This window comes from Sinohyriopsis cumingii, chromosome 1 (assembly GCF_028554795.1).
Source record: "Sinohyriopsis cumingii isolate HCF-2022 chromosome 1, ASM2855479v2, whole genome shotgun sequence".
NCBI lineage: Eukaryota > Metazoa > Mollusca > Bivalvia > Unionida > Unionidae > Sinohyriopsis > Sinohyriopsis cumingii.
Genome location: NC_142961.1, coordinates 28,746,028 through 28,760,580, shown reverse-complemented (window position 1 = coordinate 28,760,580; position 14,553 = coordinate 28,746,028). Strand labels below are relative to the sequence as shown.

Below are 14,553 nucleotides of genomic sequence, written 5' to 3'. Positions count from 1 at the left end.
TGCACCAGAATTCATTTTCAATATTAACTGTACTTGTATATTCCAAATGCTGTTCATGCATGTATCACACATTTTTACATGAATGGGAACTGAAAAAAATGTACCTGCACTATGGCAGCAAAGCATGGCATTAAATAAGACACCAACAGTATTCATATTGGTTTTATCCCAGGGATAAGGCTAACATACAGGTAGGGAAATGTAAAATGTTGTTTCCTTTGGTACACTGGTATAGTACTAATCAAAATGCAAACATGTAGCAAAGGCATAGGTAGGAATCTTCAAACTATGTCTCAGATTATAAATAAATTAATATCATAACTGGTCAAAAGATTACTAAAACTGACCTACACTCACAGGCTGCATGCACATCATGAGATTAATGAAAGAATGAGCAAGAGTGAATAAGATTCAGACCTGATGGAAAAAAGTCACATCTGTAAATGATCCAGTCTACAATATTTAAGCAGGCAAAACAGAATTACTGTTTTCATCAAAATGATACTTACAATCCTCAGAATACAGTGCGATCGTGAGCTTCTGTCATTTTGTTTTGTCTCTGCCACATGCCTCTTCACTGAAATATACCACCATTATGGTCAGTACCACAATAAATTGACATCTGTTCAAACTCGTATACATATGTCAAGGGTTGAACAGTAAAAGATGCTAACTACAATTATTCACATTTTGGAGATAATGGAGGTTAAATGTTTGAGTGAATTAGAAACATCTGTATAGCTTCTATTTGTAATATTTTGCAATGTTTTTGTAAAGGAAGCATTCTCTTTTTTAATCAGTGGAAAATAAAATGTTTCTATTTTTAATTAATTGCATATTCACTTTTTCAACAAGTCATTTTCTTTTTTTATTTTCAATGCTGTAAAAGGAGAATCTGCAGTCAACAACACTTACCTTAAGAAAAAATTTAAATTCAACAAATAAATGGAGACATGTTACCAGAACTCTATGGAAAAAGGTACTGTTTCAAGGCATTATGCAAATAAATAGCCCCTGATCTCACTACAATTCATGGAGAATATATCAATATGTGGTTCAATATTGCTAGGAATTATTACTGTCACATGAGTGAGTGTGCACTGCATAAGAAAAAGCAGCAAATAAACGCCAATATGGCTTGAAATCAGTGGTAGTTCTTTAATCCAATGCTAGTAAATTTCCCAATACTTTTCATAGCGTCAAAGATCCAATGACAAATATAGTTTCAGCTGCTGGCAGTCAGGTTTTATAAGGACTAGTGAACATTCAGCGAGTCAAGATAATTTCTCAAGCTACGAATCCCGTTGCTAGAAAGAAATTTATGTCAAATTCAAGACCTGACTAAAATAACATCAGAAACTTGTTTTCTCCATAGTAAAATTTTCTGAGCAGTAATTTTTTCCCCAATTTCTTTGAAAAACATACCTGACAAACCTCTATTAGACCATTTAACATAGGAAATGGACTGATATACATTCTCTGACAATAAAATATCTCAATATACTGTAATACTTTTGTGTTGAGAAAAAAACACAACATGCAACATCTCTACAACATTTCATTTTCCCCCACAATAAAATAACAATTCTAAACATTACACATCAATAATAAGCAATGCTGGAATCAATGCAACTCTTTTCCATCAAGATTTTTTTTCTTCTTTCTAGTGGCTATAGAGCAAGCTTAATACGTTGTGGCACATACTAGATACTGAAAAGCATTATCAGGCCCATCCTTCCGCCTTATAGTTAAGATTTTAGGTATTGACCTGGTGTGATCTAATATGGAAGGTAAGCAGGCCCATAATTCAACATAATTTGCAGGATCAGCTTGTTATTGACCTCAAGCAGTCAGATTCAGATGGCAGTCTGACAGTGATGGAACAGGGCCATTGTATCCTCCATAACTTTGTCAAATTCCTTATCATGGTTCCCACGCTTTTCTAAATATATATTTCCAGGTTTTTTTCAGAATGAAATCAATTTTTTCAAGGTTAACATATGACCATTACTGAATGGAATCAAAGAACATTTTGTATTATAAAACATGCATTTTCCAAAGCTGAAGATGTTTCTTTTTCAAGACTCTCCAAAACATGTCAGAAAAGATGATAATGTACAAAACCACAAAATGAGTCACACGAAACGAAACTGACTATATTCCCATAAATTGACATTTAAAGCCATTTCAATGTACAGAATACAAATTCTAACTTTACTTTGCTGACCTGCATTATCTTGCTATGTGGAAACAACATAATGAGCATAAATTATTTTGTTTCCTTTCAAACCTTTAATTCTAAAGAATTCTAGACCAGTATATGTGTATGTTATACAAAGTAAACATTTCCTATCACAGTATGAAAAAAACCCATAAAAATGCAAAGTATTAGAATCTTATATTGTAATGAAAAAAGTTTAACCCTGAATTGTGTGTGTAAATAAAATCTCAAACAAGATTTTTCAACCAACCTAAACTCTTTAGATGATTTGGTTAAAAATTCCATCATTTAAAGACATTTACAAATGGGTTGATTTAAATTTTGACATAAATCAACTAATGTGCAAAACTATCTACCAGCAGATCAAAAGAAAATAAACAATTTATATCTTGACTATAAGATACCTGTCATAATTGGATAATAACTGAATGAACAATGGTATGTATGTTGGGTATCTGAAATTCAAATTACCTCGATTATATGCTGGATCGCTATAGTAGCCTTTTAAATGGCTATGACCTCTTACTTTGTGTTCATTTATTGTACCTCCAGTGTATGCTACATTTGAAACCATTTCTCTATTACAAATGTAACACGTATTTGTTAAATTATAATGTTTTCATCTTCCCTTGAGAAGAACATGGGTTTCTCACCTTTAAATCTTAATTATCCATTTACTTCCTAGCCAACACATTGTAAAATACTTCATTACAATCTTTTACTCTGCTGACCACTGGTTTATTCTTTCCTTCCGATTGACTGAAGGTACAAACAAACCCAAATGGAATGTGTTTGGCTGTTAGGGTTTTTTACTTCTGTTTTTTAGCATAAGGATATTATATAAATATTGCTTTTTATAGATACCATCATCTCCCATGCCCATCCTTTCATACACATTTACAACTATATCATACTTGTGTTTTCCTAATGTTCTGTAGTTGGATCAGACATCTACCAAACCAAAGACTATATTTATCTAATTTGTAATTTTATTTACACAATCACTTGGTTTAGTTAACATGGCAGAAGTCATGTCACTATGACTATCCATTCAGAAGTCATGCCACTATGACTATCCATTCAGAAGTCATGCCACTATGACTATCCACTCAGAAGTCATGCCGCTATGACTATTCATTCAGAAAAGTCATGCCACTATGACTATCCATTCAGAAGTAGCAACAACAAGATTTTCAAGTAATGGATGCCACACAGACACCATTTTCATTTATTACCAAGTAGACATCATAAGTCTTTTAGTGAATACACCGTTTTGTTACAACCATCCACTGAAGATTCATAACATGACTTAAGATGGCAGCCATGGTGACCATATTGAAGGTATATAATAGCATCTAGTTAGCTAAATAAGTCTTTTAGTGAAAACCCCATGTCAATACATCCATTAGTTCTGGAGATTCAGCAACAACACAGCAACCATACTGGATGCCACATCAGCATCATTCTCATTTAGAATCAACTAAACATAATATGAAGAATTTTACTTAAATCATCATGTCAATATTACATCTGCCAGCTGTTTGGGTACCACCCACAGATAATAACCTGGATAATAAAATGAGCCATCAGGTACCCATTTAATTCATGTTAAAAAAAACATGTTTCCAAGTTCAGATTGACAATTATATTTTACCACATAAGGAGCAAGCAAAATAGAATAATGTTTACAGTTGGAGGCTTGTGCTGTGTGACTATTGACTACTGCGAATGTGCACAGGACACAACATTGACCTGCCAATAAGTTTTTGCTCAGTCCGATATGCAGGGCAGGAGAGGATATTGCAGTAATTTAAAATTAATTACTTTTTAAAATTAAAAATGGGCAAAACATTGAAAGTGTGGGCATATGCAAAGCAGCTAAGGAAAATAGTGTTCAGTGCAATCTGTGTGAAATAAGGTTGTCGGCTAAAGGTGGTGGCAAAAGTACTGGTGTGTGACACTATCTCAACAGAACTCATGATATAGACACTGACAACACTAGCAGCAAAGACAATAGCACACCAAGTATTGCATCTTTATTTGGTCCACCAAAGCCAAAATTAGCATCATCAACCTACAACAAAGCAACTCAGGTTTTGTACACATTCATTACGTCTCTTTAATCACGTACTCAGGTAACCGATCATAGGATCAACTTTACTAATATTTTGACAGCCATAATCAATATGACCATCTGTTCAGGAGAAGTTGCAATAAGATTTTAAATATTGCCATAAGGTGGCCATTTTGGATGTCTGAAAAGCACCATTTTCAACTTCATACAGAACAACTAGACTTTGGGATGAATGTGTATGTAAAGTTTCATGGCAATCCTCCAAACAGTTTAGGAAGAGCAGCAATAACAAACTTGTAATAACTGATGAACAATGGATGGACGACAAACAACAGGCCATCACAAACTCTTCTGACTAAGGACACGAAGAGTTAATAAAAACAAAAATGAAGCATTAGACTTCAGTCAGAATGAATTACTTCTGAAGATCTTATTAGCATGCATTTACTTCATCTTTCCGACTCCAAAAGTACAGAAATTACTAAAACTGTTTCGAAAGATCAATTTAAAAGGTAAAAATGCAAATGCTCTGCATGCATTGAAACTGACTGTACTGGTTAATCTACAGGCCTGTACAACTCTCTCACTCAAATATATATATGTGTTACTTACTGTCTCCTTTCTTGATAACATCAAATACCTGGGCACTCTCATTAACAACTTCCTCAATTACATTTACAAGTTGAACATTGTGGTCCTGCAGAAATGAAAAGTTTCAGATGAAAAGGTGTTTATTAATATGAGCATGCACATCAAATTTTAATAATCTTTGACTACTTTGAGAGGGCTCAGGAAAAAAATGTCCAGTGCTCATTCATGGGACAAGTGATTTGCAAGTTATTTGTCCCTGTCCTTATTATACTCACCACAGAACACATCTCCACAATACTGCTTACACTTTTGCTAAAGAGCCACAGGTACCTGATGCAAACCCGATCTTAAAATTGTCAAAACCATAAAAATACTTTTTTAATTTCTGTTTCTAATGAGCTATCATGTATCTTCAAGAGTTATATATGGGATAAGCAAAGAGACAGCAAAAATCAAAGCTTTATGATTTTCATCTGGTCAGACATTGTTATGTTTGCCCCAGATCACCAGTATTTTCAAGACTGTGCAGCTTTATTAATACAATAACATGCAAAGAAAAGATGCAAGCAGATATTTATATAAGCATGTGATTACTTTTGATTAGAAAAATGACAGTAACTTGCATCTGAAAGAAGAATTCCACCAGTCACAATTTCCACCAATTTTTGCACTAAATGATCCGAAACTGCAACATAATATATTTATAATATTTACCTATTTTATTATTAAGCTAACATCACCACTCCAGTGGCCTAGTGGTTAGAGCATCCACCTAGGATGCGGGAGGTTGTGGGTTCGATCCCCGGCCGAGTCATACCAAAGACTTACAAAAATGGTACTAACAGTTGCCTCGGCCAGTGCTCAGCATTAAGAGGTTAGTGTTAGGACTGGTCGGCCTGGTGTCAGGATAATGTGACTGGGTTGGACATTGTGCTACATGTCTGTGGAATGATGCCCCAGTGTTAGACATCACTATAAACTTCCACACTGCAGACATCGTAGTAATATGACTGAATTTTTTTTAAAGCTATGCAAAATCCAAATCACAAGCACACACATTAAGCTAACATCAGGTACCTGTGAAACAAAAAATATGAAGTCATTTCCTTTCCAACATCTTCTAGATCACGGGTCTCAAACATGCAGGCCACATGTGGCCCCTACAGTTGCTTCCTGCAGCCCACAATGACACTCAGAATTTTTAAAGTAATTAATAAAGCAAACCTTTCTTCATAGCCAGCCACATTTGAAAATTTTTTATTGTTACATCATCTACTTGTTTCCAACCTTTCAACAAGCTACCTGCATGAAAAGGTTTCTGTGATGCGGTCCTCGGGTCAGTGTACTAGTCCTCATGCGGCCCTTGTAGTAATTTGAGTTTGAAAGCCCTGTTCTAGACTGATAGCAAGTAGGCAAATTAGGCATAAGTTATTTATAACTGACACATGCCAAATGTAAAGTGATCCTGAACATCAGCACTTGTTAAAGGTAGAAAGTACATTCAGATTTATTCTCAGGAGGCAAATCTGCATCAACTTGGCCTAAGGACAAGCATATAGCATAGTTTTATTAGGCTCAGCCAATTTTTATCTTGTCAGGACAAGAAGATGTGTGGTCTTCATAAGCACTGCATGATAAACAATAAACTGATCAGTCTGCTTGTTGAGCCCACAGCAGGGCAGATTCCAAATTCAAAGTGTGTTGGAAAAAATGGTATTCAAAACAATGAAAAGTACAAATCTTTAACATTAAGATTAATAAAGGAAGTAGACAAACATAAAAGACTATCATGTACATGGATGCCAAGTGATCACAAACAATACAAAATGAGCACAAACAAGACTTCTACTGCAGAATATACTGTAGTATTCTTCTGGCAGGGTCTATGCTAGAACTGAAAATTCATACAGCATATTCCCTACCTCCATTTAAAATATGGGAATTTTTGGGATATTGGAGGAATTTAATAAAGAAACATAGGTAGGACTTACAAATATGATGTATGATTTTCACACATGTGATTTTACTACACATTTTCAGAAATTTGCATGACTTTCACAAACGCACATCTTATAATAGACCATGTTATAGGATCCGGGTTTCATTCATGCATGCATCATAGTGAGAGTTCCTGCTTCTAGGACTTCCAATTTCTAATCCCAGATTCTTTATTTCTGCAGTTCTAGTTTATAGCTTTCCATATGCTGGACCCTCATTATCTTGAGAGAGAAAAAAGTAAAATATTTTCCTCCAAGAAAATTTACCTGATCTCATTAATGTTAGAAACTCAACTACATCTCAATCCAGTGCTCACAGAAGTCTGAAAATGTTGGTCTTTTTCATCTGTATATAGACTATGGAAATAGCATAAATGTGAAGAAAATATTTCAAGATATCATAATTATCTCCCTTTGCCACACCTAAGTGGCTACCCATATACCACTGTTCTTCAGATTAAGCTTGAGTGAAACATCAACAAGAATGCTTGCATTTGTAAGGAGGTGAGGTAGAGCTTCATATTCTGTCATCACAGAAACATGATTTAATATACAAATTTATTTTCTCCTTCAAATATATATAACCCAATCATAATAATGTTTAAAAAAAATAGGTGATAGGTGGAGAAAATGCATGAACATGGTGATCCCTTGAAGGAAATATGATTGGAGTACTGTATGAAGGATAAAGCTGATCCCCCTAACATAATTCTGCAAATAACCTTACCAAAACAAAATTCAGAATGCAGTCTGCAAATATTATTATCCTATAGCTATGAAGAGGTGCTGCCATTAATGAGATCTGGTGATCACCTGGGCAGCAGCCAACAGGCCAATCAGATTCAGTTCTCTTCTCTGCATTGCTAGATTACACAGAGTTCTGAGAAAGTCATGGTCAAATAATAATCAACAGCTTCGGTACATTTCAAGTGGGAGCACAGATCCAGTCTTGCATGGCATCCTCTGTTGAAGGCTAAAAGAGAGCAAGCAAATGTCACTGTTGATTACCCATGTGGCAACCTATTTTTAAAAACAAAGTCTGGTTGAATCATTAAAATGACCAAACCATCCAAACTGAACTGGAGATAGTTTGGGTCCACAGACAGGGTGTGTGATTCACTCACCTAGCAGGCTAAAGCCAGGGTTGTCAAATATCATGTCCCGTATAATAGATGGCTTGAACTTAAAAGAGTTGAGCCATGTCAGAACTCAGTTGAAATTACATCTGGGAAAGAAGATGAGTGACTGGGGCCAAATATCAAAATTAGCCAGCAAGTCTGAAAGGTTATCCTCATGGATCCCCTCTTCTGTGATGTCTGAATGTCCAGAAATCATGTAGCAGTATCCCTTTACTGCAATAGGAGCTATCGACTCCTGGAAGAGTCAGAGAAATAAATTAGCAAAGCTGAACAAGAGAGGTTCACATGAAAACTTTTTGGGTCTCCCAGCAACAGCCTGTAGAGATGCACCACTTCCCATCATACGCCTTCAAAATAGTGGTCCTTCTTTCTCAAGCAATCCTCTTTATGACTGATGGGGCTTAACTTCTTTCTGCACAAGACTTTCCTCACAAAAGAAAACTGGGCAGACAAGGAGGAAACATGAAACCTGGGCAGACAAAGATGGAAACCTGTTACCTGGATTGCTTGAAGATGTTGAGCATCATCAGGATTTTCCTAGAAATGTATATCACTAGATCAAGTAGACTGTTGACCAAGGATTTGTTCTATCTGAAGGATAATAAGAAAAACTTTTTCTGACACCTTATCTTCTGAATTTATCTCAGGACCAGAACAGTTAGTGGAAAGTGTGTAAATCCAATGAAAGTTTCATGGGTGCAAGGACCACTTGGTATTTAAAGTCTGGACCCTCCATGACAACAAATCATCCAGGATGCTGAGCCTTTGGGGAAAGTGTCTGATCTGGACTGTAATGCTGTGCCTGGAACACCAGTACAGAAAGTCTCTGACCACAACACAATGGTATGAGGTCTGGTGACCTGATTTTGTCCACCCAGTTTGAGGAGTCACCATCACCAAATTTTCAGATGAGTATTACCTTCCCAACAGTTGATCTTTCCAGGCATAGTAGATATTGATTATGGCCTCCATTTCCAGAAAATTGATGTTAAAGACCTCTATTTGAGCACCCAACTGCCACTAACCATGATAAACTGGGACAAAATCCAGGTCCCAACTGTATGAACTGCTTTCATACAAAATGTAATTTCTGGTGGGTTTTTTTTTCCAGAGGTATAACTGCCATAAGCCATTCTCTTTTGTGCTCCTGACAAGGGAACTGTTTTATCTCAGACAAGATTGAAATCTGATGCAAAGAGGGTGCATGATGTATGTGTGTGTGATTTGGATTTTTAATGCAGCTTTAACGATTTTTAAGACATATCGCTACGATGTCTGCAGTGTGACATTTTATAGTGTTGTCTAGTACTGTGGCATCATGCTGCAGACATGTAGCATGATGCCCCACCCAGTCACATTATCCTGACACCAGGCCAGGCAGTCCTAACACTAACCTCTTAAAGCTGAGTGAGGCAGCTGTTAGTACCATTTTTGCAAGTCTTTGGTATGACTTGGTTGGGGATCAAACCCACGACCTCCCACACCTGAGGTAGGTGCTCTAACCACTAGGCCACCGGAGAGGTCACTATATGCATGAAGAGGCAACCAAGGTGAAGCAGGTCTGTAAATGAATACAGCAACCAAGGAATCACAAAACCTCACTTACATAAATCTATGCATCACTGGAAATTCAACTCTGATGGCTTCATCCATGCAATGCACTTGGATGGGAAGCAAACAAGCTTAAGAAGTCAAAATTCCAAACCAAGATGACAAAATGTTTGGAGGGAGTAAAATCTTACCTATCCCTGTTCACAAGAAAGCCATATTGAATTAAAAGATAGGAAACAATGCATGTCCATAATTAAGATTGAATTTATCATATACGTTTGAAGGACATCATCCAGACACGCTAAAGTTGCTGTTGAAGAGATTGACCAGAACCAGATGATGAAACAGTAAACAATTTTTATGAAGGCCAAAGGGCTGAGATTGAATCCAAATGAAGTGCATGAAACTGGTACACAGTTCCTTGGAATATTAAAGTAGAGTCGGCTAAATCAAAACTGATGACAAACTCATCTCTCTTCACAGAACACTCTAGCAATGCAATGCATATTCCGAAACATATTCATTACCTGATTTGTTTGCCAAATGAAGAGTCACCAGAGGTGTGACACCTAGCAAAAATAAAGTCACTACTGTATTCCAAACCATCTTGGAAGTTGCTTGAGACTTTTCCTGAACTCCCAGAGAGCTTGCATACTAAGACAGATGAAGTAGCAGTATCATTCACTGGCATATTACTGTATCTGTCTGCAGTATATGCTTCAAACATCAAACCCACTGACCAAACTGCCAGATAAAAAACTGGTTCAGTTTGTGTCAATGGGTCAATCAGGCAGATTGGCTGTATGGCTTACTATAACAAACTGAAAGATGGGACAGTTGACTGGTTTGTTACCGAAGTCATCAAAATGACCCACCAATGGATGCTAACAGTAAAGAACCAGTTGGAAAGCTGGAATGGCTGTATATGGCAAAGACTACAGATGCAGCTAGTGATAAACACTTCTGAGGTTAGTACAAAACGCCAAGCATCTAGACTTACATGCACCCTGGCTCCATTTAGGCAGATGGAGGGACTTACACTCACTGGACAGCTAAAAAATAATTAAGTAAACTCACCTGCACTGTCCAAGTAGCAGAGAGAAGAGTCCAGATATAAAGCCACTTGCTGCATCTGAAACACTGTTCCCTAAACCAAAGGTCTTTTCTGTGACTCAAGCAGCAACAGAAGGTTGTTGTTATTCTAGGGTTTAACGCCATTTTTCAGCACAAGATAGGCTATACATGGTGGCCAGTATAACTGGTGGAGGAAGAACCCTGAAAAACCCAGGGAAGAACCACCGACCCACGAGAAGCTACTGACAGCAACAGAAGGAACTATAACATTGGAGTACTCTGCTCTTCTGTCTCAAATTGACTTTAAGTGACAGTCACTGCCAGCGTAGTCTACAAAATCTTGGCCAGGAAGTGGGGTAGGGAGGGACACAAGTGTGGCATCCCACACTAAGCTGTCTAATGAAGCCATATTAGCTTGTAAACTAAAAGCTTAACTAGCCATTGATTTTGTGTTGATGTGTCTATCTCTGTTCTTTAAGCTCTTACATATGACTATCCGTACAGACAATGCATAGGATAGATGAAGTATACTTGAACAAGTAAGATACAAATTATGTGTCCTATATGACCTTACATTTCTTGCATTTTGTGAATTTAGTTGTCATTGTTCACCTGAAATGACAATAAAAATATTGACTAATTAATAAAGAACAAAATAATAATAGAAAAATTTCAAACTATTCTAACAAAGCATCAAAATGGACCATATAATAAACAAAAGCAGTATTTCTAAATAAATGTATAAACCGGGATACTGACAATACCATTTCAAGATATGCAAAATTACTGGTGAAAAATAATAAAGTTACCAGTGAATGAAATAACATAAAAGTTACATTACTATACCAACTATACAGATGGAAAAAATATAGGGAAAATCCAACAGACATGAGGTAATGGTGACATGATGATGATAGTATTGCAGTGAAACCTTACACTTAAGAACTATCTGGATACACCGGCAGCCACCAAATGCTTGCAAGGGGAGGTAATTATAATGGTATTTTGAGTTAGTTTCTACCCACAGATGCTATTTTGATAGCCTGTATGAAACATAAAGAGGAAAAATGTAGTTTGGGGGTGGGGGGATAAAACTAACTTTAATTATCTATTACTTACCTGCTTTTATTGCACTGCTATACCTTTTCATGCTGCTATTACCTAGTCCAAGAATATTATTCACTCTTCCAATTAATAACTGAAAGTCTAGAATAAAAACTATGATCTCAGTCCAATACCTTAGTCTACTTCTAACAATCCAAATATCTGTTTTTCCTAAGGATATCAGAGTGGGCAGGAATAAAGGAATGGAGCAATAATAGCAGGTAAATATTACATAAATAATTTAGTCTAACCAAGAGAAGGAAAAAAGCTATAATAGTAGTAACACATTACCTGCTATTATTCCATTGCTGAAATTGCCAGCCTGATGGGAGACTGATGGCTGAAGAAACCTGTCTGTCAAGTAAACTTACCATTGCGGTCAGTAGAATGTTCTACTGTGATCTGAAGGATGGTTTGACAACTCGCTGAGCTGATACAATCAGACCAAAAATATATTTTACATTCAATGTAGAATGCACCCATGATGCCGTAATAACCCTGACCTCATGGACTTTTATTGTCATGAGAGATCTTTCTCAGTAAGAGAATGATAAGCTCTTTAAAGAGTCAAAAAAAAACTCCTTCAGATGGTGGTTGCCAAAATATTAAAAGTGCCTTTTAAAGTGAGAAAAGGATAGTTAAGTCACTTTCTCTTTTGTTGTTGATTTTGACAAATAGAATATAAAGCTCTTAGTGGGCAAAGGAGTTTATTGATTTATTCCTATGTTGTTAATTATACAGTACTGCAATTGAATGATTCAAACAAAACTTTTGATGAGATGAAATGCCTTGTTTACTGTCATGTAATTTTTTGGTCTTCATCTGGTAACCTGTTTTCCTCAAGGTTAATTTCTGTGTGTGAATCTACAAAAGCTATATTCAGCCTAAGCTGACCATGTTATGATCTTGACAATTATATCTGGTCATAATCATCAATAAGAACTTAACAGCTGTGAAGCATAAAACTCTACCACAACTCTGTTACACCAATTTCCTGTAAATGTCAACATTTATAGGAAGCAGACATAATCAGATTAATTAATTAAATATTGATTTTGTACACATATGAAAATAAATGTGGCCACATGTGAGAGGTAACTTCAGAATTGTTGGTCTAAAATGCTGACCACATGCCAGACCAGAGAGGTGGCTACCAACAAGGGATACTTTTGTACACAAACTTGTCATTGCTGAGAAAACTAGCTGTGAAGAGAAGGTGTCTGCTGTTGAGGGAAGCCATATAAGGTGCTACAGTGAAAAGGGTAGCAAATACTTACCTTACCTTACTTACTGCTAGAGGTATGAAACACATGACTCAAAATGCCCATTATTAATGAACATGGATACAGATACATGAAAATAAAGCAAGAACTGAGAAGAAATTTGCAAATATAACGCAGGAAAGGATGAAAATTGACAGCAGAAGTGCCAAAAGACAACTAAACCGATGATGAGTTGGGTGCCCAAGAGGCACATGTATAAGTGCAAGCACAAGGAGGATATTCTGTCGGAAGTGAACTTGGGTATCAGACTTGCATCATGTTGCTTTTTATTCTAGACATCCAATTACTAACTGGTGTCAGGAAAATGTGACTGGGTGGGACATCATGTTACATGTCTGCGGCATGATGCCCCAGTGCTAGACATCACTATAAACTGTAACACTGCAGACATCGTAGCAATATGACTGAAAAATTGTTAAAGCTACGTTAAGAATCAAATCGCACACACTAACTGGTGGAGAGAAGAATGGCCCTTGTCTGAGGACTAGCACCAGGAAAAGGTATAGCAATGCAAGAATAACAGGTATTTTATTAATGCTATTTAAACATTTTTCATCTTTCTATAATGGCTGGATTTTACATGGAACAGAGTTTAATTCCTAGCATTAATACAAATAGGTAATGTATTTGAAAGAAAAATATACTGTGCATGTATTGTAAATTCACTTTAAAGTAATTGGGTATGAATTTTTGTAGATTTTGTGGTTGCTACAAACAATGAATTTAAACATTTTACAAAATGGATTACCCTATGAAAAAAGACTACATCCTCCTACAGTGGCATAACATAAAAATATCACTTTCTGCAGTACCACAGGAAAAAAAACACAAGACAATAAACGAATTCATAATATATTCAAGATTTTATCTTCAGTAAATTGCGGAGTAGTTGGAGTGGTGGGGAATAGGTGTTATCAGCAGACCATATTGTAAATCCCAGCAAACTACTGATTTATGATTGATTGCTTTTGTATTTGATATCTTCAATGCAATTACTCCTGGACAAAAGAACTTGAAACATGATCCAGGGGATTTAATATTTTATATCCCTAATCTTAGTGCTGCTTCATGCAAACTCTCATGCTCTTTGTACATTACCCAAGTCTGTATTGAAAAGTAAACTGCAAACATCCCTCAGAACTGAATAAGGTGATGAAACAAACTTTTTGTTCAAGTCTTTACTGATGTTTATCCTAATATAAGGAAAAATGTGTGAAGAAATACACAACTATAAATACAATCTACTCACAGAATCTTCATGTAGCTTGATGATCTTGTCCTCATCTGACAAAAGGTCAGAAATTTTCTCATTATATATTTCCAAGTAGGATACTCGCATCAGAAACTCCCTGTCTGAAGCCTATCAAAATGATGTAAAAAACCGTGAAATTAAATATATTAAACTGGCCAGACCAAAGAAGCATGGATAATACATAATTATATACAAAGAAATATCTCTTTGGAGCACTATAGTTGGGAACTTAAAGTTATCATTCAGAAAGCAAAATTGAGATGAACC

The 14,553-nt window shown here is 36.1% G+C and overlaps 1 protein-coding gene across 1 annotated transcript in view; it reads right to left on the bottom strand.

Moving 5' to 3' along the window:
- Positions 1-14,553, bottom strand: part of LOC149806602 (uncharacterized) — a 186,706-nt gene that overhangs the window by 150,080 nt on the left and 22,073 nt on the right. Inside the window, exons 6-8 of the mRNA XM_089955423.1 lie at positions 14,284-14,394; positions 4,908-4,992; positions 510-577 (exon numbers count right to left, since the gene is read on the bottom strand). Coding sequence (XP_089811549.1) covers positions 510-577; positions 4,908-4,992; positions 14,284-14,394 — 264 coding nt within the window. The remainder of the gene's footprint in view (positions 1-509; positions 578-4,907; positions 4,993-14,283; positions 14,395-14,553) is intronic.